This window comes from Impatiens glandulifera, chromosome 6 (genome assembly GCF_907164915.1).
Source record: "Impatiens glandulifera chromosome 6, dImpGla2.1, whole genome shotgun sequence".
Lineage (NCBI taxonomy): Eukaryota > Viridiplantae > Streptophyta > Magnoliopsida > Ericales > Balsaminaceae > Impatiens > Impatiens glandulifera.
This window is the reverse complement of record NC_061867.1, coordinates 54,905,912-54,931,455: the sequence shown is the minus strand read 5'-3', so window position 1 is coordinate 54,931,455 and position 25,544 is coordinate 54,905,912. Positions and strand designations below refer to the sequence as shown.

Below are 25,544 nucleotides of genomic sequence, written 5' to 3'. Positions count from 1 at the left end.
TCACCAATATTTTATCTTATATTATAACATTATTTATTCTCAAATTTATGCGTTTAAGTATATAGTAAATAAATAATAAAAAATAATTATGTAAAAAAGGATAATTAAATAACTATATTAACTTTTAAAATTGATTATACATATTTAAAATTAATTTATTAATATAAAGAACAACATTATATGTTAAATATAATAAGATCCATCATAAACTAATTGGCCCAAAAATTGGGAAATCTGGATTTGGGTAAATTATTATTATTATTATTATTTTTGTATCTTATTAACTTATTTATTTACATAAAATAATTTTTTAAAATATATTTTAATTATTAAATATATTAATTTCCAAATTTTAATTTTTTGAAAATAATTCAAACATATTTTCATAAAGAAACTGTGAATTATATATAAAAGCAAACCCCTTGATGAACTTCATTTTCTATCCAACTGAACTGGCTAAGGTTTTGCCATAGCCTCCTTCATTCCTCTTCAATGGCTATTCTCGCTTTCCCTCTCATAACTTCTCTCATAAAACCCTATAAACCTCATCTTTCCTTCTTCTTCACCAGAAATCCAGGTAATTCTCTCCTTTTCAGGAAACGTTACTTCGCTCGTTCATCTTTCTCCGCCATTTCTACACTCGCGAATCCTCAACAATCGTCAACAAATGACGCTAGCTCTGAGATCTCCACCAAAAGAACTCCTACATTTCAACAAGCCATTCAACGTCTTCAGGTATTCTATATTGCTTCATCTTCATCTGCTATGTACTTAATTGATTTCAGCAGTGATTTCCTGGAGAATTCAATTTTAGTATAGAAGATTTCATCACGATTCAGTATTAGTCGTACTGTATGTTGTTAAGAAATAAGTTAGAAAGAACATGTTGATTTTACCTTTACCTTTACCTTCTTGCTACGTACTGCATTGATTTCGGCATTGATTTTCCTGGAGAATTCAATTTTAGTATTGAAGATTTCATCACGATTCAGTATTAGTCGTACTGGATGCTGTTACATTATACCTCCGAGCTACTACTGCGTCTTGGAGGAAGAAATAAGTTAGTAAGAACATGTTGATTTTACCTTTACCTTCTTGCTATGTACTGCATTGATTTTCCTGGAGAATATAATTTTAGTATAGAAGATTTCATCTCGATTCAGTATTAGTTGTACAGTTGTACTGAATGTTGTTACAGTTATTGAACCTTTACTAGCGTATTGGAGGAAGAAATAAGTTAGTAAGAACATGTTGATTTTACCTTTACCTTCTTGCTACGTACTTAATTGATATTAGCATTGATTTTCCTGGAGAATTCTATTTTAGTATGGAAGATTTCATCTCGATCAGTATTAGTCACACTGGATGTTGTTACATTATATCTCCGAGCAACTACTGCGTATTGGAAGAATATTAAGTTAGTGAGAACATGTTGATTTTACCTTTACCTTCTTGCTACGTACTTAATTGAATTCAGCATTGATGTTCCTGTAGAATACAATTTTAATGTGGAAGATTTCATCTCGATTCAGTATTAGTTGTACTGGATGTTGTTACATTTTATTGAACATTTACCTCCGTGCTACGTGCTTAATTGATTTCAGCATTGATTCTACTGGAGAATACAATTTTAATATGGAAGATTTCATCTCGATTCGGTATTTCTTTTTTGGAAAATGGTCAATTTTTTTATTGAGATTGAGGGTAGAACGCAAGAAACGTTCCTAAACAGTTTGCAGAAAAAAGAGTGTGAAGAAAGAGAAAACCAAAAATACAATAATGTTAGATTCCGATAAGCTCGAGATAGTCCCATCCGGTGCACATCCCCTTCTTCTTGATTGATGCGAAAGTTTGAAGAAGAAAACATTTAATCCTACTAGCCCCAAAACTCTTTCCTTGAAAATGTCTCCTATTTCGTTCTTTCCATAATATCCACCAAATAATAAGCGGGATGCTCTTCCATTCATGGCTAATAACCCCTCTCGAGCATCTCGAGATCCATTGTTCCCAGAATCCCAAAAGACCCTAATGTTAATATTGAACCTTTACCTTCCGAGCTACTACTTCTGCGTCTTGGAAGAAGAACTAAGTTAGTAAGAACATGTTTGTGGAATGAGTATTCATTGTACATACAATACAAATAACTCATATATTTGGATTTCCAGATGTTGTATGAGCTGAGGAACACCTCAAAGAGTTATAGTTTAGACAATCACTAATAGCCTCCTTCTCCAACTCTTACCTGACTTCACTAGTACATATATAATGTTTCGTAATGGTTTATCTTCTTAATGCTTACAATTTTTATTATTTCTTGAACATGTTACAGGAGTATTGGGCATCTGTTGGTTGTGCTGTAATGCAATGCAGCAACACAGAGGTACACTTTTATTTTGTTTTATTATTTAATATTTCATGAGTAATTTTTAGAACTTAGCTGTAATATCTCTTATTTGAAGGACCTAATTGTGAATCCTTATTCATCTTAAATACATTGTAGTGAGCATTTTAGCTGTAATAACTCTTATTTTACGGGTTTGCAATTGAATATTTCTTCACTAAGCAACGTGTTTGAACTTGCATTGTATTGTTCATATTGAATGTACATTAATTATTCTGGATGTACATGTTCCCTTCTGATGGTTTTTTGCAATGTTATATTTTTTCCGAATTAACTGGTGACAATGATTCATGACTTAAATGTTGTACATGTCATAACTTGGTACTTGAATTTGTTTTATCTGGATGTTTCACAACGATTCATGCAACTTTTGCGTTAATTGTGGATTAATGAAAATAGTTTTACCCATAAAAAACTATATTCTTGTGACTCCCATGAACATGTTACGAAGTATGTACTTTGTCCTTTCTTACCTACATGATTAAAGTTTCACAATTACCATATTGACCAGGTTGGAGCTGGGACAATGAACCCTTTGACATTCTTAAGAGTTCTTGGGCCAGAACCATGGAATGTGGCGTAAGTCTTTTACTGAAACTCTTAAGGCCAATTGCATCTTTGAACTATAATCTATATTAACCAGATTTCCTATCACAGCATGATCCACTAGATATTATATAGGCCTCGTTTGGAAGCTATGTTCACATTTATTTATGTTTTTTTCTCTGACTAAATTTTGTTCCCAAACGTTTTTGTATCTGGAAAGGTTTCCAAATATAGAAGCAAAACCAAAAGTGTTTCAAAATGGGGACTATATTTGATTTCACATGGTAATATTAGAAGCCCTTTTGTACACCAATAAATGGTTATTTGGATTTCAACATAGTTTTCTTCTGTACTTCTGCTGCCAATTTTTTTCTCTTGAAACTTTTGGAGTGGTTATCTTCTGATGAGTTTTCCTTTCGTAGCTCATTTGGGTGATTGTTAATGTGCTAAATGTGTTCAAGGTATGTTGAGCCAAGTATCCGACCAGATGATAGTCGTTACGGAGAAAACCCAAATAGGCTTCAGCGCCATACACAGTTTCAGGTAGAATATTAATTTGGTAGGACAATGAGTCTTCTGAGTTTTTTCAAAACTCTAATGGATATGGATTTTCTATCTTTGTCTTAATTTTATTCAGGTAATTTTGAAGCCCGACCCTGGGAATTCTCAAGACTTATTTATTGGGAGCCTATCAGCCTTAGGTGCTTTATTTGCTTGATTTCTTATTTAATTTTGTTCAGTTTTAGTTCGACTTTATCTTACTTGACTGATAACTATTGTCACAATGTTTCCACTAGTTTGATTGACTTGTTCTTTTCTAGAGTACTATAAAGATAGTAATTGCAATTACAGTTATTTGTTTCAGATTTCTCTTTTATTTTTTTTTCTGGCTTTCTTTTTTCTTTTACTTTATTATGTTCTCTTTCTCTAGTACCTTGTGGTGCATTTGGATGCTGTAGAAGTTGGACCTTTAAAAAAAGTTATTTGTTTCAGATTTAAGGTTTTGTGTCAGTCATACATATTCTTAATCTACGTTCAGCCAAAACTTTGTTTGCGCAATATGTATAATAAGAAGATTTGAACTGCTGATTTTTAGATGGATTCAAAGTCTTTAAAGAATAGTTTGAGGCTAGGGAAGGATGACTCAAAAGCATCAAATTTATTTGTTAAAAGTTGAAACTATTTTCCCTCTATATATACTTCATTTTCAACATCCTCAGTTTTGATAAATTTTTTGTTATATGATCCCATGTAATGGTTTTATCCTGTAATCTTGACCAATTTTGTTTCAGTAATTTGTTTTAAGGACGGCTGTCAAATTTTAATGTTCTAAATGAGAATCTGAGAACCATCTATTTGTCCTGATTTCTCTGTTTTGGCCACTGTTTAGTTTGTATATGTATTTATTCTGTGGCGTTTATTTAACCAAATCACATGAACTTTAGTTTAACTCTCTCTTTTTACTTGACAGGCATTAATGTGAATGAGCATGATATACGTTTTGTGGAGGACAACTGGGAAAGCCCGGTAAGAAATTGAGTTTATGCTTACTTTTCCGAAGTGTTGCAATAGTAACTCAATTCATCTGGTGCGATTTAAGGCGGAGTGTGGCCAAATTTTTTGCTTGCTTTTGAACACGAGAAAAAAGAGCAGAACTTGCTTTCTTGAAGTTCTCTTTATTTTCTTCACATTCTTTACATGCATGGATATTTTTGTTTCTCACTCACAGGTTTCCCTTTTGCTACCAAAATCATAGTAGGTACTTGGTGCCTGGGGATTAGGATGGGAGATATGGATGGATGGGATGGAGATTACACAATTCACCTACTTCCAGCAGGTGCATACTTTGTTTAATTTATTGTTTAGTTTTTGCTATGATTCTCTTATTTACCCTCATTTTTTGTATTTTGAGTAACTTTTCTTCTTTCTTTGTTCCTTTCCCTTAACATGGATTCCTAGGCAGGAAGTCTTCAGTTGATGCCTGTTTCTGTTGAGATAACATATGGCCTCGAACGTATTCTAATGTTACTTCAGGTCAGTGTGAAACTCTTGATCTCAAATATTGTCTTCTTGTGCCTTTTCTTTTTTCTTTTTGTGTGCATTTGTCTTGACAACGATGTACCTATTTCAATCAAGTTAAGGCATTTCATTCATTGCAGGGAGTTGATCATTTCAAGAAAATTCGCTACTCTGATGGAATTACATATGGAGAACTGTTCGCAGAGAATGAGTAAATATGCTATACATCATACTAGTTTATTGAGATAGAGAATGTCAGATTAACTGCAAGTTTGGTAGCCATATGCTGATGTTATACTTAGTTGGAGACACCCAAATTTGAAGCAAGCTAGAATATAAAAATAATATATTGCAAAATTCAGTTTTAGATCAGCCATTGATGTTTCAGTTTATTTTTCATGGGTGTCATTTCTTTTTTGCTGAAGAACTTTGCAAAACATATTCTTTTGGATTCCTTGTTTCTGAGACATATATTCAATTTACTTCATCTTTTGTTTCCATTTAAGGCAATATTTACAAATTGATGTTGTTATAGGAAGCAAATGAGCGCGTACAATCTGGAGTATGCTAGCGTTGATCATATTCAGAAACATTTTGATCTATTTGAACAAGAAGCTCATTCATTACTTGAGTTGGAACTCGCAATTCCAGCGTATGTATTGTAGACTCATTTTCTAGTTTTTATATCTCTCTGTAGTTAGATAATTGAAGATCTATGACAGTCATCTGAATATTGAGTAACATTTTTCCGTCCAATGTGGCAGATATGATCAACTCTTAAAAACATCTCATGCTTTTAACATCCTGGATGCTAGAGGATTTGTTGGTGTAACAGAACGTGCTCGATACTTTGGTCGGATGCGTAGGTGAGTCTGCCACAAAACACCTTCTACCCTTTCAGCAGAAAAATTAGGGTAGAAGCTAATTGAACACAAACTCACATTTCTCAAGAGTGGTGAAATGGAGTCTATTTTACAAATTTATTTGAATACATTCAGGTCTTATAAATGAACAATTAAAACATGTTTATTGGCATTGAAGAATTTCATTATTTGAACAAAAATATTTGACACTATAATGCTACTTCTACTAAGTGTCAGCTTCTTACATTGCATCGGTTTTTTGTGAATGGTCATATTTTCAAACATAGTATAATTGTATAACTTTTTTGCAGATCTTCTTAATATACTATAATTGTTCTTAGCTAAATGGTGGATAAAGTTATTTTACTTAATGTACAGTTGTCTCCATCTTCTTTTGTTATTGTAACAAAATGCTATCATATTTGTTTACAACATTCTTAGCTCTTCTCGGTATACTATCTGTTTACCTTGGTCTCTTTACCATGAACAAGTCAGATTATTTTATGGATCTTATAATGCCAACTAGAATTTCGTGAGCACAATTGTTTTTCCTTTCTATCATTATTGATATCACATATTTGCCCCACCTCCCTATGATCAGCTTAGCTCGTCAATGTGCACAACTTTGGCTAAAAACAAGGGAGTCACTGGGACATCCGTTGGGAGTCATTTCTGAGCCTGACCAACTTGTTTCCCCGAAAGAAGTTTTGGAAGAAGCAACTAAAAAGGTTGTATGCGAATATATAGTTTTTATATAATATTTTTTCTTGATTTGGATGTTCTTTCTGTACATGTATTTTCCCCGCACTCCCCTGTTTGATTCTATAATTGTCATGCCGGAACCCTTTTTAGATTGATTATCTTTTTGTGTTTCTCTAAGTGAACACTGAATTTCTTATTTGTAGTAATACGATGCTCATCCTGAAAAAGTGAGAATATATATATATATATATATATTTATATTCTGTAATGAACTTGAAATGATGATGAACCTTATATTCTTCACATTCCTTAATCAAAGTATCTTTGCTTTATAAATAAAAGTTATTTATTGTTATGAAAATTGAAGCTATCAGGCCTTGTTTTTTCAATATGCTTCTTGAGTCTGTTTTGTTTTTCCGATAAAAAACTATCTGCTTCAAGAATTGGAACCCATGCCCTTACAGACTAGTACCTGAAACTGGCGCAAAATTCATGCCCCAGCGAGAGTCTGCTTTGTTTATCCTATCTACTAGTATTTTAATTTTTCTTATTGCTTCCTTGTTATTCTGGTTCAATATATGGTTGATTATTGCAAATTCAGCATTTATGGCTTTGCTTCTCCTGATCAACTTGAGGATTTTTATATTTTCTTACAGGTTGCTAGAGATCCAAGAAAGTTTGTGTTAGAAATAGGGACTGAAGAATTACCCCCCGCGGATGTTATAGATGCAAGCCAACAAGTGCGTGTCTTTTATTATCTAACATTTTTCTGTGGTAGATTTTACTTCTTGAAATGTTTTCTCAACTAACTGTTCCAATGGGGGTTATTATTTTTGTCATCTAGAAATTATGTTTGTTTTAGTATATGTATGATTTTGGATGCTGCTTAATATTGTTTATTTCATCCACTAAGGTGTGGTTGCATAGTGGCATAAGGTTATGTGACTAATTTTCCTTCTAGTATTCTATTGCTAATTCATGTATCTGATTATTGTAGCTAAAAGAGTTTGTTGTGCAATTGCTGGAGAATAAAAGGTTGAAGCATGGAGAAGTCTTGGCATTCGGCACACCACGTCGCATAGTGGTATAACTATATATTCTCTATTACTCTCTAGGTGGTTTATTTGTCTTAACTCTTTTTTTTCCTGATGGAAAATTACTCTTTATGAAAGACTATTTATTGGAAAATCTTTTAAGGGCTCGGTATCGATATCAATAAATAATTCCAATTGTTATTTTTACCCGCTTTATGTTAAGTTTGTGCATAAGCTATGTTCATCTCCCACTTAGTTTCTTAGTCCACTTGTAACACTTAAATATTGTATTCAATTTTGATGTGTTTTGTTATAAAAAAAATACTACTTTGTACAACAACCAAAAGAACAAGTGCAAGCAATCATTCTTTTTGTTATTTGACAGATCTCTGTTGATAGTCTGTGCTCTAGACAAGAAGATAATGAGATTGAAGCTCGAGGACCTCCAGTCTCAAAGGCATTTGATCCTGAAGGGAATCCCACAAAGGTATTGACTTGCTTACCTATATAAGTTAACACATACAACTAGAGAACCATCCCAACTGGTGGCCTTTAGTGATGTCTACCTTTCAATCAAAAATGTGGAAATACATGAATTAAAATGCTAGATGGCATACAAATTAGATATTGTCCACGAGGGGGAATTTTTTTATTTTTATATTTGTTTTGCCAATATGTTCCTTTTTACCTTATACTAAATTTACCGCTATATAGGACACAAGTCCAATGCACAATGTTTGTACTTATCAGGTGTCTCTTATTGTTGTTAGTGTAATATCACCACTATCTTGCTTACATTAGCTGTTGTTACATGTCAGGCTGCTGAGGGCTTTTGCCGCCGACAGAGTGTACCTTTGGACTCCTTGTACAAGCGGGTGGAAGGTATATCATTGCTTGCCATTATTGTGCATTTGGAAAATGTTTTAGTTTTTGTGCTTTAGCCATCATGTGAAGGCTGGCTACTCTCAGAAATTGCATTGAATAATGGCTTAGAGCTTGTTTGATCTATAGTTTATTTTCTTTGAAATAGATTGGTTTGATAAAAAAAACTCTTGTTTGATAAAATACTGTAGTATATGTGAGGATAAACACTACACACTGAATATTCTTCATGTACGGTTACATTACATTTTTCCCTACAAAGACCATTGACAAGTGCACGGGGAAAAACAATATTATTGGCCTTGGAATTTTTTGATTTTGTTCCTAATGTAATTAAACTTGAGCTTTTTGAGGTAATTAAAGAACTTGTGTGGGTATTTTGCAGGGAAGACAGAATATGTTTATGTTCGTGTAGTGGAGCCTTCCCGACTTGCTTTGGAGGTTAGATACCTTTGTTGGTCTATATATGCAACTTTGGTCCTACTATTGTCAACTGAGAAGGGCCTTTTTTTTTCTTAATATTTCATGAGTACATGTAAGCATTGAGCTAATGGAAAAATGTGATTCCACACTTCATCCTTCAGTTTTGTATTAACTTGGCTGTCTGATTTTATCATTCCTGTCTGTGGACTTGAAACAATAATGATTTAATGTAATTTTCATGCAGAGGATGATGGACCAACTAGCATATTGTATTTGTTTTCTTACAAATTTAGGGACCTCTTGAGAGAGGGGATCTAATGGCTTGATAAGTAAACATATGAAATTAGGGGTTCTTAGTAGAATATGGAGTTTAATTTTGCTGGGTATTTGAGGATTTTTGTTCACATTTCATTAGTTTTTTTAGAACTGGGTATAATGGAAGTAGTATTGGTTGCTTTAAAGGAAATGTGGGATTGAAAGATATTCTATCCAATTCAATTTTAGTTTGTGCTATCATTTTAAAAAATAAATATGGTCATATGTGGAATATGGCATTTGTATTAAATATCTCATTTTTACTTACAAACTGCAATATTTTTTTCGATTTTTTTCTAGGTTTTGTCTGAAGAATTGCCCGCTATTATTGGGAGAATATCATTTCCTAAATCCATGCGCTGGTGTTCCCAGGTAAGTCATTCTGGATTTCATTTGAGATGATATAATGAAATGATATTAGTATGTACAATTTTCTATTCTTTGACGTTTATTCATTTCAATGCTATTTCTCATCATAGTAAATTTGTTTTTTCAGAAAACTCCATCATAGTCATTTGATGTGCTCTATTATATATATAGGAATATAAATATATATTTTTAATTTAAAGTTTGTCTTAATAAAGTCTGTATATATTTGCTTCTTTATTTTTATTTATTTATCTTGATCCTTTCACTTTTTTCATCTATATTTGTAGTTTTCCTGAAGAACTAACTCGTTGCCTAAAAACTAGCTTGCCAATCTGTTTTTTTTTTTTTTTTCTCAGGTCATGTTTAGTAGACCTATTCGATGGATTTTGGCTGTTCATGGAGATGTAGTAGTGCCCTTCGCATTTGCGGGTATTCTAAGGTTTGTACTCAACATTGTCTTTTGAGCATTATTAGAGGTTTGGAGTAAATATTATGATTGTGTGTGGTATTCATATCCTAAATTGATGTCCTTCAAAATAAAGAGTATATACTATTTGACCATATTAATTTCAGATTACTCAAAAACAAGAAGCTAGTAAAAAATATAAATCTTGGCCAACTATTTTGTTTTTAATGCTTTCATCATTAATTTTATGACATACTATATTAATAACATAAGATGACATCTTCCACAAACATTATATTGGTTTATACCACAGTACCACACATTAATGTCAGAAATGAATCAAAATTGCCAAATCATAAAGATATTTGGAGACTTGATAGATATTGGTGTCAACTATAATGTAATAAATTAAGGAGCAATGTCCCGTGAGACTTGACTCCGCATGTGGCCCTTTTGAGAATCTCGATTTGGAGCTATGAGCTTTCTGCATCGTACCCTTGATTGGTTTTGTCTTGTTGTTTTCCATTTATTTGAATTGTTTTTGTTTGGATGTTTCACCACTGTTTATGTGATTTTTGTGTTAACGGTGGATTAATGAACAATGTTCTATCCTTTCACTATATATATATATATATATATGCAGTAACAACTCTATTTAAATGATTGAGAATGTTTCATAGTTTAAACACCAATATCTAATAGTTTTTAATTGCTGCCTGTTAGTGGGAACTTGTCTTGTGGTCTACGGAACACTCCATCGGCTTCTTTAACGGTAATAATTAATTTGATGTATTCTTTATCATTACATTCAAATCCATGCACATGATCTCTTGGGAATGTTTCAAATACTATGGACCTGTAAAGTAACATATTTTCAACTCTAATCGATTTTGTACATGCCATTTCTTTTCGCAGGTTGAAAGAGCAGAAGAATATGCAGATGCAATGCGGAATTCTGGAATATGTGTTGATGTTGAAGTGTGTATATTAATGATCTTTCCCCCCTCTCATCTCTCAGTATTTGTGGATTATTAATTTTCTTTTATACAATAATTTAGAATAATTTGTATTTTATTTGCAGCAAAGGAAGAAGTCTATTCTAGATCGCTCCAATGCTTTAGCAAAATGTGTTAGTGGTTGTACTGTTTTCCCAAATGGCCTACTTGATGAGGTAAGTGACTTCTCTTTTTGAATCTTACTGACTTGGGTTATTTACTTTCATCTAAATAATTTCTATTTCAAAATCTAGGTTGCAAATCTTGTTGAGGCACCTGTTCCAGTGCTGGGAAAATTCAACGAATCTTTCTTGGAACTTCCGAAAGATCTGTTAGTAATGGTTAGTTATTCATTCTGTGCACATATTATCCGCCGTTTCTTATGCTGGTCTTACTTTGAAGAAATGTATCCCCTTTATAATTACGGGAGCCAAATTTTGCAACTTGCATGTTTTTGGCAAGGGATAAAAGTGTATATATATACATGTATTCTCTAAAAGGGGCAAATATATACATGAACTCTTAAATAGACAAAATGAGAGAGAGATGTGGGGGGAAGGAGGGGTTTCAGACAGAAGAGGAACCAGGGATAGGGTTAGGCGTGGTTTAAGCCTTAAGAGCTTGTTTTATGTAGGTTTCTTTTCTCTTTTTTAATATCTGATTTTTTGTATAATAATATTGTTCGGTGAAAAAATGGTTATTTGGGTTAAATGTAAAATATCTTTTCTATTTAATAGTTTTAAGTTATAAAAAATAAATTAGGGTATTTTAATATTTTAGTTAATAATTTGATTGAAAATTGGGTAAATTAAAATAACCATTCATCAAACAAGACCTTGGGTTAAGTTTAAAAAGATTTTTTTTATGGAAATGTGATGTTAGTTAATATAAGGATTTTTTTGTAAAACATGTTTAAAAAGTTGCTGTATATGTTCACCATTTTAAGTGTTGTTATATATAAATATATGCCCTTATGTCCTTTTTGCATATTAGTGGTTGTGGATTTTCATCATGAAATTCTGTTGTAGAAAAAAAGGATAAATTATGACTTATTCCTTTTAAATATTGAAACTATTATTTGGATAGTTGATTTAATAAACTAGAACTGCGTTTTCCTTCTTTAAAAAAACAGAATTATTAGTCTGCTTATGTGTTAAAAAATGTAGCTTCATGACAAACAAAACTCAATCAAAATCACAATCAGTCTTAACCCAACAACAGAACAACAAAAATCAGAGATGAACAAGAAGCAACACATTAACAAACACAACACAAACAACCAAAACAAAAACAAGCATACACATAAACAAAATCAAAACTCTAATCTAAAGTTCATGTACTATTGACCTAACCCATAGTTGTCAATAGCGTATAGCGCTAAATAGCGCCAAAGCTTCTCATGGCTATAGCGTAAAGCGAATAGCGTAGCGAGGGCTATTTGAAAATAAAGCGCTAAAACATGTAAATATCAAAAATAAAAAACATCACAAAATTAAAAGTTTAAAACATAAAAATCATTAATTCTTAAACTATTACTAAACAAAACAAAATAAAATAAATAAATAAATAAATATAAAACTATTACTAAAACTTATATAAATGATAAATCTAAACTATAAAATGAAAAACTTACAAGCAAGTTAACGATTTGGCTGTAGAAGATGGCTGTAGAAGACAAAACAGCTAGAGAATAGGAAAGAAGAGAATTGAAAGAGAAAAGAATTGGAAAAGAAAAGAAAAGAAAGAGAAGAATTTGAAAAGTCGGCGCTATAAAGGGGCTATAGCTATTGGCGCTATTGGCGCTATAGCTAGAAAGGCGGCGCTATTTGAAAGTGTGTAGCCTATAGCGCCTTATAGCTACAAGGGGGCGCTACGCTACGCTATTCGCTATAGCTAGCGCTACGGGCGCTATTGACAACTATGACCTAACCATCACTCCAAGACCTCCATTTGAAGTGTATAGAGCAGCATTGAGGATTCTTTGATTTCCTGCTCCCCACTGTCACCAGTCATGCATCAATCCTGTATATAGTTGAAAAGTCTTCTAGCTGAACAGTCCTAGCATGTTCTAATAAGAAACATCTACTGACTGCACAGGTTATGCAGAAGCATCAGAAGTATTTTCCTATTACCAATGAAAGTGGAACACTTTTGCCATATTTTATTGCTGTGAGTAATCCTTAACAAATCTTCTGATTTTCTACACTTGTTAGAATGATGGCATAGTTGGTTAACAGCCTATTTGTTTTAGGTTGCCAATGGGGCAATTAGTGAATCAGTGGTACGTCATGGAAATGAAGCTGTCCTCAGGTATTTCTACCAATATTTCCCAGTTTGAATCCAATCAGTGGTTGTCTGTTTTACTTGTAAATTCTAACAACTTTTGTCAAACTCATTGAAAGCAAAGTTTGGAAAAAGGGTATGATTTTGATAGTGCTTTGATGGATACTTATTTTTTTCTCTATAGAGCTCGTTATGAAGATGCTAAGTTCTTCTATGAGATGGATACACACAAAAGGTTTTCAGAGTTCAGAAGTCAACTGAAAGGGATTCTTTTCCATGTAAGTATCTACATTAGATCTATCTTACCACATAGAGTTTCATGTCTAACTGCCATGCTTAAATCTGATTTGCTCTGATTTTCTTGAATTTTGGGTAAAAAAAGTATGTTCCATTAGTATCTGAAAGCCCATCGTAAGTGCTATCCGATTGAAAGTCTCACAACAAGCTCTAGGTCTTTTATTCTTTTTGATCGGTGGTTTTATTTATTTGCTGTGTCTGCTCTACTAACTGCCTTTCACTTTTTTCTCTTTTCAAATAACCCTATTTGAGGTTGGTTATGAAAAATCAGGTTATTTGGGGTTATTGAGTAAAAAGACATTAAGAGTAAATATATAATGAATAACTGTTTTTGAAAAGAAAACGCTATAGAGTAATTTCGGTGGATGATTTGAATGATATTATTGATGAGTAGATTGTTGATTGGATTAGTGGGTTATTTGAAAATAATCCCAAATAACCCTCATCAAAAAGAGCCTATTTCTTAAGAGAAATGATAGGGAAAGAGGGAATGACGTGACGCAATCTGTTTGGCTGAAAAATAATAAAATTCTTTCTCTACTCTGTCTCTCCTCACATTTTTTCTTTTTTCCCACCAATGACGTGATGCTACGTCATTCACTTCCCCAATTTCCCTCCTCCTATCACTCCTCATTTCTTAAAGCTGATTATGCAAAAGTTGTCTTTAATAGTTGTTACCAAACATATTCTAGTAAGTAGCAAAACTGCTGATTTGACACACATACCTGCCTTACCCAAATAGTTTAGTTAAAGCCCAAGATGGTGGGTCCATGTAGAACTCAACTGCCTATCATGTATCCTCTAGTCTCAATGTTGCTAGTAAGTAGTAGCTCTCATTTGATAATGGATAAAAGAATCTGGTTTACTTTGATTATTATTTGTGCCTTTTTACACCATATGGTATGTTCTGATCGGGTTCCCATGATGGGGTCAGTTCTTGTTGAGACCCGTATGGCTCAATCCTAATAAACAAGCAATTAGTATGCTTGTGGATCGATCTAACCCATACCCAAAACATTGTCAATTCTGGAGGTAACAAATCCAAGATATTGGCCCCATATGGTATATTCTGATCGGGTTCCCATGATGGGGTCAGTTCTTGTTGAGACCCGTATGGCTCAATCCTAATAAACAAGCAATTAGTACGCTTGTGGATGGATCTAACCCATACCCAAAACATTGTCAATTCTGGAGGCAACAAATCCAAGATATTGGCCCCTTATGGAAACACTTATAACTTTTGTTTTTTAATCCGAATTTGAATTCAAATGAAAAACAACCAATGAATTTTTGAATTTGTGTTTGATTAAGTTTAGTTTCCAGATATTTTTTTAGATCCAGAATGTTAGTATTTATCGTGGATCACATTTATACAGGAAAAATTGGGGACAATGTTGGACAAGATGACACGTCTTCAAAAGACGGTTGGTAAAGTGAGCTTGGGTTTGGGCATCAGTGAAGATAAACTCCAGATCATTGAAGAGGCTGCATCATTGGCTATGTCGGATCTTGCTACTGCTGTTGTTACAGAGTTCACTTCCCTCTCAGGGATAATGGCACAACACTATGCTCTAAGGGATGGCTACTCAAATGAGGTTTGTTTATATGATCTGATCTTTTTTTGAAAAGAGAGATTATTGCATCATACACAGTTCATGGCATTATTTGTCATAAGTTAGTCAAAGTATCAAAATGAAAGCAAATAAAACAAGAAAGAATATCAAACTTAATGTTCCAATTCAAGGTTCGAACAAGGCTAGGTCAACATGGAACTGAACTTCCTTAGCGACATTGGGCTCCGCTTAATAGTCTTAATCATCTTATATTCAGGATGTTATTATTATTATGATATTTCTCTTTTTCAACTATTAAAACTTCTGACTCATAAGACATCAAGCCTATTTGGGAAAAAGTAATTTGTCACAATCTATGGTACAATCAAGGTCTCAGAAAAAATCAACGTAGTTACAATTGAAAGTGATTTTTTTGGATGAATTATTCTTTCTGGAACCTAAGCATTATTTTTCTCTTTCTAATTTATGGTCAGGTTTCCGAAGCACTGTTTGAGATCACACTTCCAAGATTTTCTGGTGATATAGTTCCAAAGACTGATGCTGGTATCGTATTAGCAATTGCCGACAGGTACCCTTAAATGCAGCAGCTCGATGAAAGATGTTCATTACATGATTTATTATTATTATTATTATTCTGAAGTTTATGCAAATTACTGCAGGTTAGATAGCCTTGTTGGTTTGTTTGTTGCTGGCTGCCAACCAACATCCAGTAACGACCCTTTTGGACTTCGGAGAATTTCTTATGGTCTTGTATGTAGAAGAAATAATTTATTAACATTTTTACTCGGTGCTTTCATTTCTAAAACATGCGCCTTTTATTTTATAATTGGTTTAGGTGCAAATCTTGGTGGAGAACAACAGAAATTTAGATCTCAGACATGCCTTGGAGCTTGCTGCTGCAGTTCAACCTATAAATGTGGATGCTGGAACAATAGATAATGTAAGTCATACTCTCCCTTATATTTTCGTTATTTCTATGTGAGAAAACAGAGTGTTAATCTCTACCATCGTCCTCTTATATATGAACCTATGATACAGGTAGTCTGAAATTAAACTTAGTCAGAGACAGATTAAAAAAAATATTGGTTGTTTTTCATCTATTTTGAATCCAGAAACACATAATTTTGATCTAGGCTTATTTAAATAATCAAGTGGTTATTTCTAAATAACATTGTTTGGCATAGGTTGTTGAAAATCAAGTTATTTGGGTATAAACCACACTATATGCATGAATTTTCTCAAAAGAAGCAAATAAACCTTCTAATAACTTCTATAATTTCATTAACAAATGTGGAATTAATTTTAAAAATAGTAGTAACTGTTTGGCAATGTTGCACCCAGTTAAAGAAGTTGACGAGTATATTTGTCTCTTTTGGTGAAGTTCATGTATAAGTATGTGCTTTTTTTCCTATCGGTATTCATGTGTAATGATTGAAAATTACATATCTGCCCTTACCTTTTTTCCTATCTGTATTCATGAGTATCTTTGTTTTCATCTTTCCATAGGTATATCAGTTTGTGACCCGGAGGCTAGAGCAATATCTGGTATGGCATTGTTTCCATTAGCTATGTAGGATTTGAATTTAGTAAAATTCCCAGTAGATCCAAATTACTCTTTATAATGACGGTTAATCCATATTGCCAATATTATTGAGCCTATTTGGAAACTGATATTTTGTCAAATCTCTTGCCACGGTCCCTTTGAAAAGTTGCCGAAAGTGATATTTTTAGTTTGGTATAAAATTGTTATTTTTGGATCATAATCCAAATTATTCTATGGATCGCAATTCAGTTTGGTTTTATTTTGTATCAAGATGATTATATTTTCGATAGAATGTGGCGAACAAAAGAAATATAACTTCTTCTTATACGGTGTTTTTGAGTGTTGCAGGTTGACAAGGACATAAACCCTGAAGTTGTCCGGTCTGTTCTTTCAGAGCGTGCAAACTGGCCATATCTGGCAGCGAAATCCGTGTACAAAGTGAGTGATTTCATCAGTGTTGGACATCCAACAGTTAATTTTATCTTGGTTTTCTTAGTCAAGTTTTGATGGTGGCTCTTATTGATCTCTGTAGATGGATATGTTATCAAAAGGAGAGCTTCTCCCTAAGATAGTTGAAGCTTATTCGCGTCCCACAAGAATAGTAAGGGGAAAAGATGTGAATCTAAATTTGCAGGTATTTCCTTCCATCTTTTCTTCTGTTGTCTAAGGGACTTACTATATTGACGTCTTAGCTCGATTCTTTCAATAATTCAAGCTAGTGGAGAGGTGGGATCGTATCAGTTAATAGAATAATCAAAATATTAATGAAGTTTCATTAACCAGTTAGTTAGTTGTAACAATATGATATGATCATCAGGTAAATGAGGACAACTTTGAAACAGATGAAGAGCGAGAATTGTGGAGAACTTACTGCTCATTAAGAAACAAAATCCATCCAGGTATTATATATGTAACTTTTTTCATCTTTCTCGAATCTCGCTTCTTAATATATATATATTTTTAGTTCATTAATAAAAATTAGTGAACATGAATACACTTTTTCCCCAAATAACCTATTGTTGCTTCTTTCCTTATTCATCACATAAAAAGGGGGGAAACCTAATTGAACCCAAAAGTCTGCAACTTGTCGAATAAACTCTGGTCACAGCAAAATGTGTGTCCCCTATTTACCAACAAATATACAACGGTCATTTATTCACAATGATACGAGTAAAGATGAATTAAAGTATGATTATGCGTTTCAGTAACACTATTATGTTCTGGTGTATTGAGCACATAAACTATGACTTTCTAAGAATTTATCAAATAGATCAAGGCAGGCACTGTCCACCTTCATCATACTTTCTATAATTAATATTCACCATTTTTGTAAGACCCGATAATGAAAAATCATCAATAGAGAAGTGATGAAATACCTTTCTTCACCGAATAACAAGCCCAATAACAACTAATCTACTATCACATAGGTTTATACCAACCAATTCTTCCTAAAGCAAGTTTTTAGCTTGTAGTAATTTCTGTCTTATTTTACTACTACAGATATGGAGGTAGATGAGTTCTTTGAACTCTCCACTCAGTTGTTGGAACCACTGGAAAATTTCTTCAACCGTGTTTTTGTAATGGTGGTACGTCATCACTGATCGTGTTACTAAAATAAAACGGGTTTAGGGTTTAGTATTATAGTATTGAAATTATGGTGTGGGTTTGCAGGAAGATGAGAAGATAAGGAATAACAGGCTTGCATTACTCAACACAATTGCTGAACTTCCCAGAGGTATATCAGATCTTTCAGTTTTGCCTGGATTTTGAACACCCACTTTCAATTTTCAGTTTTTATCAGTCAAAAACTATATTATTTATTCCTATTTTTCTTAATAAAAGTAAACATTATATTTTTTTATTTTAATAAACGGGTTTGTTGTTGTGCAAAATTGATGAATTTATATAATAATAGTGTAATCAGATTATATATTTTATTATTTTGTTGTTGAAATAATTCTGTTTTTTTCATAAAAATAAAGTTGTACCTATTCAAATAGTCATAGTTTTTTTTTGCAAAATATTCAACTGAACCTTTAAATGAGAAACAATCTAAATTCGGACTAAATCTCATCTCCATTTACATTAAAAATAAACAAAATTAGTAAAACTAAACAAAGTACATGAAATTTATATTAGAAATGTGTGATCGAATCGTTCAGATATTCAATTGATCAAAATAATTTAAATATTATAAAAAGTAAAAAAATTTAGACCTTATTTGGATTAGAATTATTTAAATAACTAATATTTTATTTAAAATTTTAAAACAGTCAATTTTGTTTTGAATATAGGAAACTAACTGTCTCTTAAAAACATTAGTTTCATTTCTATTAATGAAAAAATAAATAACTTTTAATATTTTAATTAATGATTTAATTGATATAATATTTTAAAGAATGAATAGAAAAAAGTAAATTGTTTATTTAGAATTATTCAATTAAAGTATCTTTTCATTCAAATGATATATCAAAATACCTCTTCTAACTCTACTTATTATATACTATATATAGTTGGTCATTATTTAAAAATATTGTTAAAATTGTCATTTAACTTAATTATAAAATAATTTATATCAAACAAAATTATTAACCGATAATAAAATAACTTTGGCTTAGAATATTTTTATAAGTTGATGATTTAAAAAATGAGATTGAAGAGTGATAGTTGTTTGATGGGACACTATTATTAAAAAATAATCATGCCTCCAAATAATCGTTTTAGTATTTTTATATTTTTATTTTATTAATAATGTTATTTGAGATTTATTTAAGATAAATTATAAAAAAAAAAAAATTGTGTACAATTTTAATTTAATAAAAGTTTTATTATTTTGATTAATAAATTAAGTAATTTAATTAGTTAAACAAGATCCGATGTCGTCCAGCGGTTAGGATATCTGGCTTTCACCCAGGGGACCCGGGTTCGATTCCCGGCATCGGAATTATTTTTTCATATTTATAGATTTAATAAAAAAAAAACTCAAATAACCAAATATACTACTTTCACAAGTAAAATAAGGCTAAAATGCTTCAAAACATGTCTTGTAACACACTTAGGTATTATCTATCCATGAGATTTAATTATCATCTAGATCCTATTGATCTTCTAAATGGAGGAGTCAATCTAGAAGAAGAGAAAGAAATGGAGGAGTCGACGTTGTTGTTGGCGCTAAATCAAAACGTTATTGGAGGAAAAAGTCAATGGTATCTTGACAGTGGTGGGAGTAACCACATGAGTGACGACAAGTCAAAATTTGTTTTGATTGAGAATAAGACAACGAGAAATATCACGTTCTGAGATGCTTCGAAAATCCAAATTGAAGGTAAATGTACTATTTTGATTCCGTTGAAGGATTGTACACACAAGTTTATTTCTAATGTGTATTATTTTCTTAAATTAAAGAGTAATATTTTGAGTTTGGGGCAACTTATAAAAATAGGCTATTAGATTCTAATGAAGGATCGTAATCTTTGGCTACGAGACAGAAGCGTTAACCTAATTGTGAAGGTGACGATGTCGAATAATATGATGTTTTCGCTCCATATTTAAATCGAAGAGCCAATTGTTTGCAAGTATCTGTGATGAATCCAGCATGGTGTTGGAATATGATGATGGGACATCTCAATTTCGGTGGCCTAAAAATGATATCCGAAAAAAAGATGGTGTTGAAAAAATGATGCCTTTGATCAATCATCTTGATCAACTTTTTGAAGAGTGTCTTCTATGCAAACACACAAGAAGAAGCTTTCCAAAGGAAATAACGTCAAGAACAACAAAGTCGCTCGAATTAAATCGTACCAATGTTTGTGGACCGATCAAGCCATCGTCTGATGATAAAAGTAATTATTTCTTATTTCTCATTGACAATTTTAGCCAAAAGACTTGGGTTTATTTCTTGAAAGAAAAATGTAAGAGTATCGATATTTTTAAGAATTTTAGAAATTTATTGGAGAAAGAGTCTGACTATATGACTCGAACGTTGAGAACCGATAGAGGGAGGGGGGAATTTAATTTTGATGTTTTTAATCGTTTTTATGAAGAAAATGACATTATACGTTTCTTTACAGCTCCAAGATCCCCATAGCCAAATAGAGTGACTGAAAGGAAGAACCGATCCATCCTCAAAATGGCTCGAAGCATCATGAAACATAAGAAGATGCGAAAAGAATTTTGGGCGGAAGCAGTGGCTTATGCAGTGTATTTCCTTAATCGTTGTCCGACCAAAAACGTGAAAGATCTAATACCAATTGAATCTTGGAGCGGAAAGAAGTCAGATGTATCTCACCTAAGGATTTTTGGGAGCATTAAAACAATCAAAACTCATCAAAGGTAGACGTCGAAAAGGCGATGGCCTACTAGGTTTTGTTTGTTTTCGGTGAAACATGTCATTGTCTTTTTTGTTTTTTTATTCTATTTTTATGTTAATAAAAATGTTTATAGTATTGACATAGGGATTTTGTCGATTTTACACGAGAGATTCTGCATCGTTATCTTTTTTTACTATCTTTACAAAATTTTCGATTATAGTTTTTTTTAGAACATTGGATTATGTTTCTCCTTTAGAGTGTGACTAATCCCCGCAGATTAAACATATATCATGCAAACACACTTAACCATTTAATCAGACGCAGACGGGCTCGAACTCAAAACCTCTAGAGAGGCTGAAAATATTCATATCTTGTACGCGCTAGAAGCATAATGTAAAAAAAAAAAAAAAAAAAAAAAAAAAAAAAAAAAAAAAACCTTCAACGTTAGTACAAATGTGATACTCTTGATAACCTGAGCTTTCAGGTTTTAGCATTGAAGCATAATGTTTCACAAAAACCCTATGATAATCTAATTAAAAAACTATAAAATAATGTTATTCCAAACAAAATCATCAATTTTAAATTTAACTATTTTAATAATATTTGATTTAATTTCAATTTCATAAGATTTTATAAATTTATTTTAATTTGTTTAATGAAGTTGTGAAAACACACTTAGAATAGTTCAATTGTCAAAAATCTTGTATAAAATAACAAATACTTTTTTCACTCGAAATATTTTAAATTAAAATAAAATTATGTTATCTTCCTAACCCAAAAAAACAAATTATGAAAGTTAGTAGTAACTCTACAAAGTTAATAATGTAAATAAATTTGTTTCACATTGTAGGGCTTGTTTGAGGTGGTTTATTTGAATTTTATCTATTATCTTATCAATAATTACTTCTCGTTATTATCAATTCATTTCAATTATAATTATAGTCATTTATTTTATTATTTATAATATTTTATAATATTAAATATTTTAATTATTTGACCTAAATAATTCAAAACCTACCGCCACTTGTATCCTCAAAACGAAACAAGTATCTAATATCATATTAGAATAAAGAGATTATATTGAATTATATATTTATGTAATTCAATATACTATTTAATACAATTTATTATTTATTTTAACGTGATATCATAGCTACATTTTTGTTCTTGAGTATACAAAATCATAGTCTTTCGATGTCTCCATCAATGATTAAAATAAAAATTTATGGAGATAGCGGAATACTATCATTTTGTATACAATTTCTTCTCTATTCTAACCAATAACAAAGTTCTATCTCGGAGAAATTGCAATAGATCGCAATTAATCTCGAGACGAGGGTTGTCAGGAGGCTACTTGTTTGGAGAAATCAAACTCAATGATAATCTGTAATCAATGGTCACGATAGATCGGAATCAATCTCAAGTCGAGAGTCAATGGGAGGATGCTCGTTTGAAGAAATTACAACCGGTGATAATATCTAGTCGATGGTCGCGGGAACGCGGAAGTGGTCGTTCAATTACCGCATTGAGGTCACAACCTGTAGTTGAAGGTGGGGAGGCAGTTTAATCGGAAAATGTTTAGAGAGGTGAGTGGAAATAAATGAAAAAAAAATTGATAGAAAAAAAAAGCAAACAATATTATTTGAATTTAGTCTGAACAAAAATAATATATATATTTTTTATGTTAACAGTTCTATTATAATTGGATGGAACTAAATGATTCAATTTTTAATAACAGTTTTTTCTACTTATCTTTTATAACAAAATCTAAATATGATAATTATTTTGTTCTAATAAATAGGAGTAAGTGAAAGACATACCCGGTTTAAGATATTTTTTCATAAACTTTCTCTTAAGATTCTGTAGATCACTTGACAATGCATGTTCTTGTTGGATCTTGTCGAGAAGTTTGTTAGTTATGACTATATTTTTTTTTGAGAAAAAAAATGTACTCGAAACCAGGATAAATGCATAGGTCATTAGAAGGAGTTCCGGCGGATAAATAGAGTATACCACCTTAATTATTATTTCCTCTATGAGGGAGAAATTAAATGGAAGAACCCGAAGATATGTGCAAAACTCTCATTTTGGTTAGCCAAGGAAAATGACTCGTGGTAAAGACAAGATAGACTTTGACCAGACGTGCTCGGAATCTTTTTTATTTTTTTCTTTCGATCCGGGGGAAGTTCTCGCTCCTGAACTTCGTAAACTCAGTAAAGCTAAAGCTCCTGGTTAAAAAATCTTAGGGTTAATATTCATCTCTGGTTGCCGCTAGACTAGGGGAGTGATTATATATATGATTCTTTTGTCTAGCCATGTTGTTATTTGTTATTCTCAAGAAGTCGACTATAATAGTGGTTTGATAGAGTAATTCAATTGATAAATATTAAATTACTTGGATTTGTTGAGGTCAAAATAGTATTACGAATATGCTTAACAAAATTTTGTATAGTTGATTCTTTTGTTTAGCCATGTTATTTGTTGTTCTCAAGAAGTCGACTATAATAGTGGTTTGATAGAGTAATTCAATTGGTAAATATTAAATTACTAGGATTTGTTGAGGTCGAAATAGTAGTACGAATATGCTTAACAAAATTTTGTAAATAAGATATATTTTTTTTAACAAAATTCAAATTAAATATTAATATCTTCTTTTGGAAATAGGTGTTGAGCTAGGTCTAAGTAGGCTTAGAAATCAAAAAATAATTTATGGTTATATTTGGTATTAACAATTGTAACTAAAAATTGGTTCTTAATTTATAAATCTATTAGTTCATTTGAATTGTATATTAATTTGATTTTTTTAAATTATTTGTTAATTAAAAATGATAATATTTAATTATAATTGAATAATAAAATAAATATAATTTATTTTTTAATGATAAAATTTTATGATATCTTTATTTTGACCATATTCTTTAAAATTAATTATAACATGATAAGTTAATTAGAATTTAATATTACTTAACAATATCTTTTTTAAGATAATTATTTTAACAATATTGTTGGAGCACTTTTAATTAGGGATGACAATGGACGGTTTGGAGCGGGAATGTATTACCATCTCTACCCTATTTTTATTTTGGGAATTTTTTTAATATCATCTTTGTCCCGTTCGGTTTTGGGAAATCCACGGGGTTAGATCGGGTCGGGCGGGGGACACAAATACCAGCCCAGCCCAGTCCCATTCCCGTTCGGTTTCGAGAAAAAAACGTCCCAAACGGAACAATTCGATTCGGTTTCGCGGTACAGTTTAAAATTGTCATCCTTACTTTTTAATTTGTCATCCTTACTTTTTAATGTTAATAAGTTAATATTACTAATGACTTTGTTCTATCTTTCACAATCTTGAGGTTATCCAATATGTAAATATACTTATTTCATCTCTATTATAACATAAATATTTTTTTATAAAATATTGTCATCGTCATTATTTTCATTGTTGTATTTGTCATAGATTAATCATTGGCATATTGTTTCACAAAATCATATAGACACATCGTTGTTAAAAAATATATGTTTAAGCCTCTATAAATTTTTTTACCACAATTATTTATAATTCATCGATTTAATTTTCATACTCCAAATATATGTTTTATTGTAGTTCTCAATGAATTTATCGTTTATTTCTCAATTTCTATTGATTAAGTGTATAGTTTAAGTGATTAATTAATTTATTTATTAAGTACCAATTTACAACCAAATTATTAAATATTATTAGAAGTCATTTTTTATTGCAAAATAATTCATTGAATCACAACAGCCATTCTAATTGAGAAGAATATTACATATATCTAGTCAATCTTAAATAATTGATAACTTAATTAATTATTAATGATATTATTTAAATTATTTTAATATTTTTTATTTTTTATAATTAATTTTGTTTATTATATATATTTATACATATCAATATATTTTACTCAAATAATTGTTTTATTAATTTATCTACACAAATAAGTTTATTTAAAACTAAATATATTATTTAAAATATTTCATTTATTAAACAAACTCTTAACCTACATAGAAAAGACACTGAGCTCGGCTGCCCCATCTACCATGTTTTCTAGATATAATATAATTGTTAGTGAATTTATTAAGATTTAATTTTGATGTTTATAAATTATATAAGTGTTACAAATTTTATTTTATGATTTGATTAAATTTCGAATATTGTTAAATATACTAAGTCAGAGAAAAAAGCACAAATAAATATTCACATATCATATATGCTTCTATCGGCTAAGTTTATGAAATTTATTAATGCAGTGAGTCCGAAATATTTCAAATGTAAATCTCATAATATTTGTTCATATTTTACAAGTATTTTAAATGAAATTTTAAAAAAGAAATTAGTCTCAGGCCTTGTTTGGGTTGGGTTATTTAAAAAACACAGAAGGAGAAAAAGTAATAATTTTGATAATTTTGAGAAGTTAATAATAATTATTTTTTTTAAAAAAACTTAAAATTTATTGATATATAAATAAAATAAAAAATAATAATAATTTAAAATATATTATATTTTATTATTTTGGTTAATGATTTAAGTGATATGTTGGATAAAAGTGGTTAAATGATGTTT

At 31.1% G+C, this 25,544-nt stretch overlaps 1 protein-coding gene and 1 non-coding gene across 3 annotated transcripts; both read left to right on the top strand.

Annotated features, from left to right (window-relative positions):
* Positions 1–437: 437 nt before the first annotated feature.
* LOC124941153 (glycine--tRNA ligase, chloroplastic/mitochondrial 2) lies at positions 438–18,585 on the top strand. 2 transcript variants are annotated; one of them, XM_047481426.1, is made up of 36 exons: positions 438–735; positions 2,330–2,380; positions 2,913–2,980; positions 3,409–3,490; positions 3,585–3,648; positions 4,419–4,474; positions 4,707–4,784; positions 4,907–4,981; positions 5,107–5,177; positions 5,502–5,618; positions 5,731–5,832; positions 6,431–6,557; positions 7,188–7,271; positions 7,529–7,615; positions 7,951–8,052; positions 8,384–8,447; positions 8,833–8,888; positions 9,486–9,557; positions 9,911–9,993; positions 10,684–10,732; positions 10,876–10,938; positions 11,042–11,131; positions 11,210–11,296; positions 13,053–13,124; positions 13,207–13,265; positions 13,423–13,516; positions 14,912–15,130; positions 15,583–15,677; positions 15,769–15,859; positions 15,945–16,049; positions 16,616–16,654; positions 17,001–17,090; positions 17,185–17,286; positions 17,470–17,551; positions 18,153–18,238; positions 18,324–18,585. In XM_047481426.1, the coding sequence occupies exons 1-36, from the start codon at positions 493–495 to the stop codon at positions 18,420–18,422; spliced, it is 3,204 nt and encodes a 1,067-aa protein (XP_047337382.1). In that variant the 5' UTR covers positions 438–492; the 3' UTR covers positions 18,423–18,585. The 2 variants fall into 2 exon arrangements, with proteins under 2 accessions (XP_047337382.1, XP_047337383.1); XM_047481427.1 differs by lacking the exons at positions 438–735; positions 2,330–2,380; positions 2,913–2,980; positions 3,409–3,490 and having other exon boundaries at positions 4,704–4,784.
* Positions 18,586–19,524: 939 nt separating this feature from the next.
* Positions 19,525–19,596, top strand: TRNAE-UUC. Its single transcript has one exon. It is a non-coding gene; the product is annotated as a tRNA-Glu (tRNA).
* Positions 19,597–25,544: the final 5,948 nt, after the last annotated feature.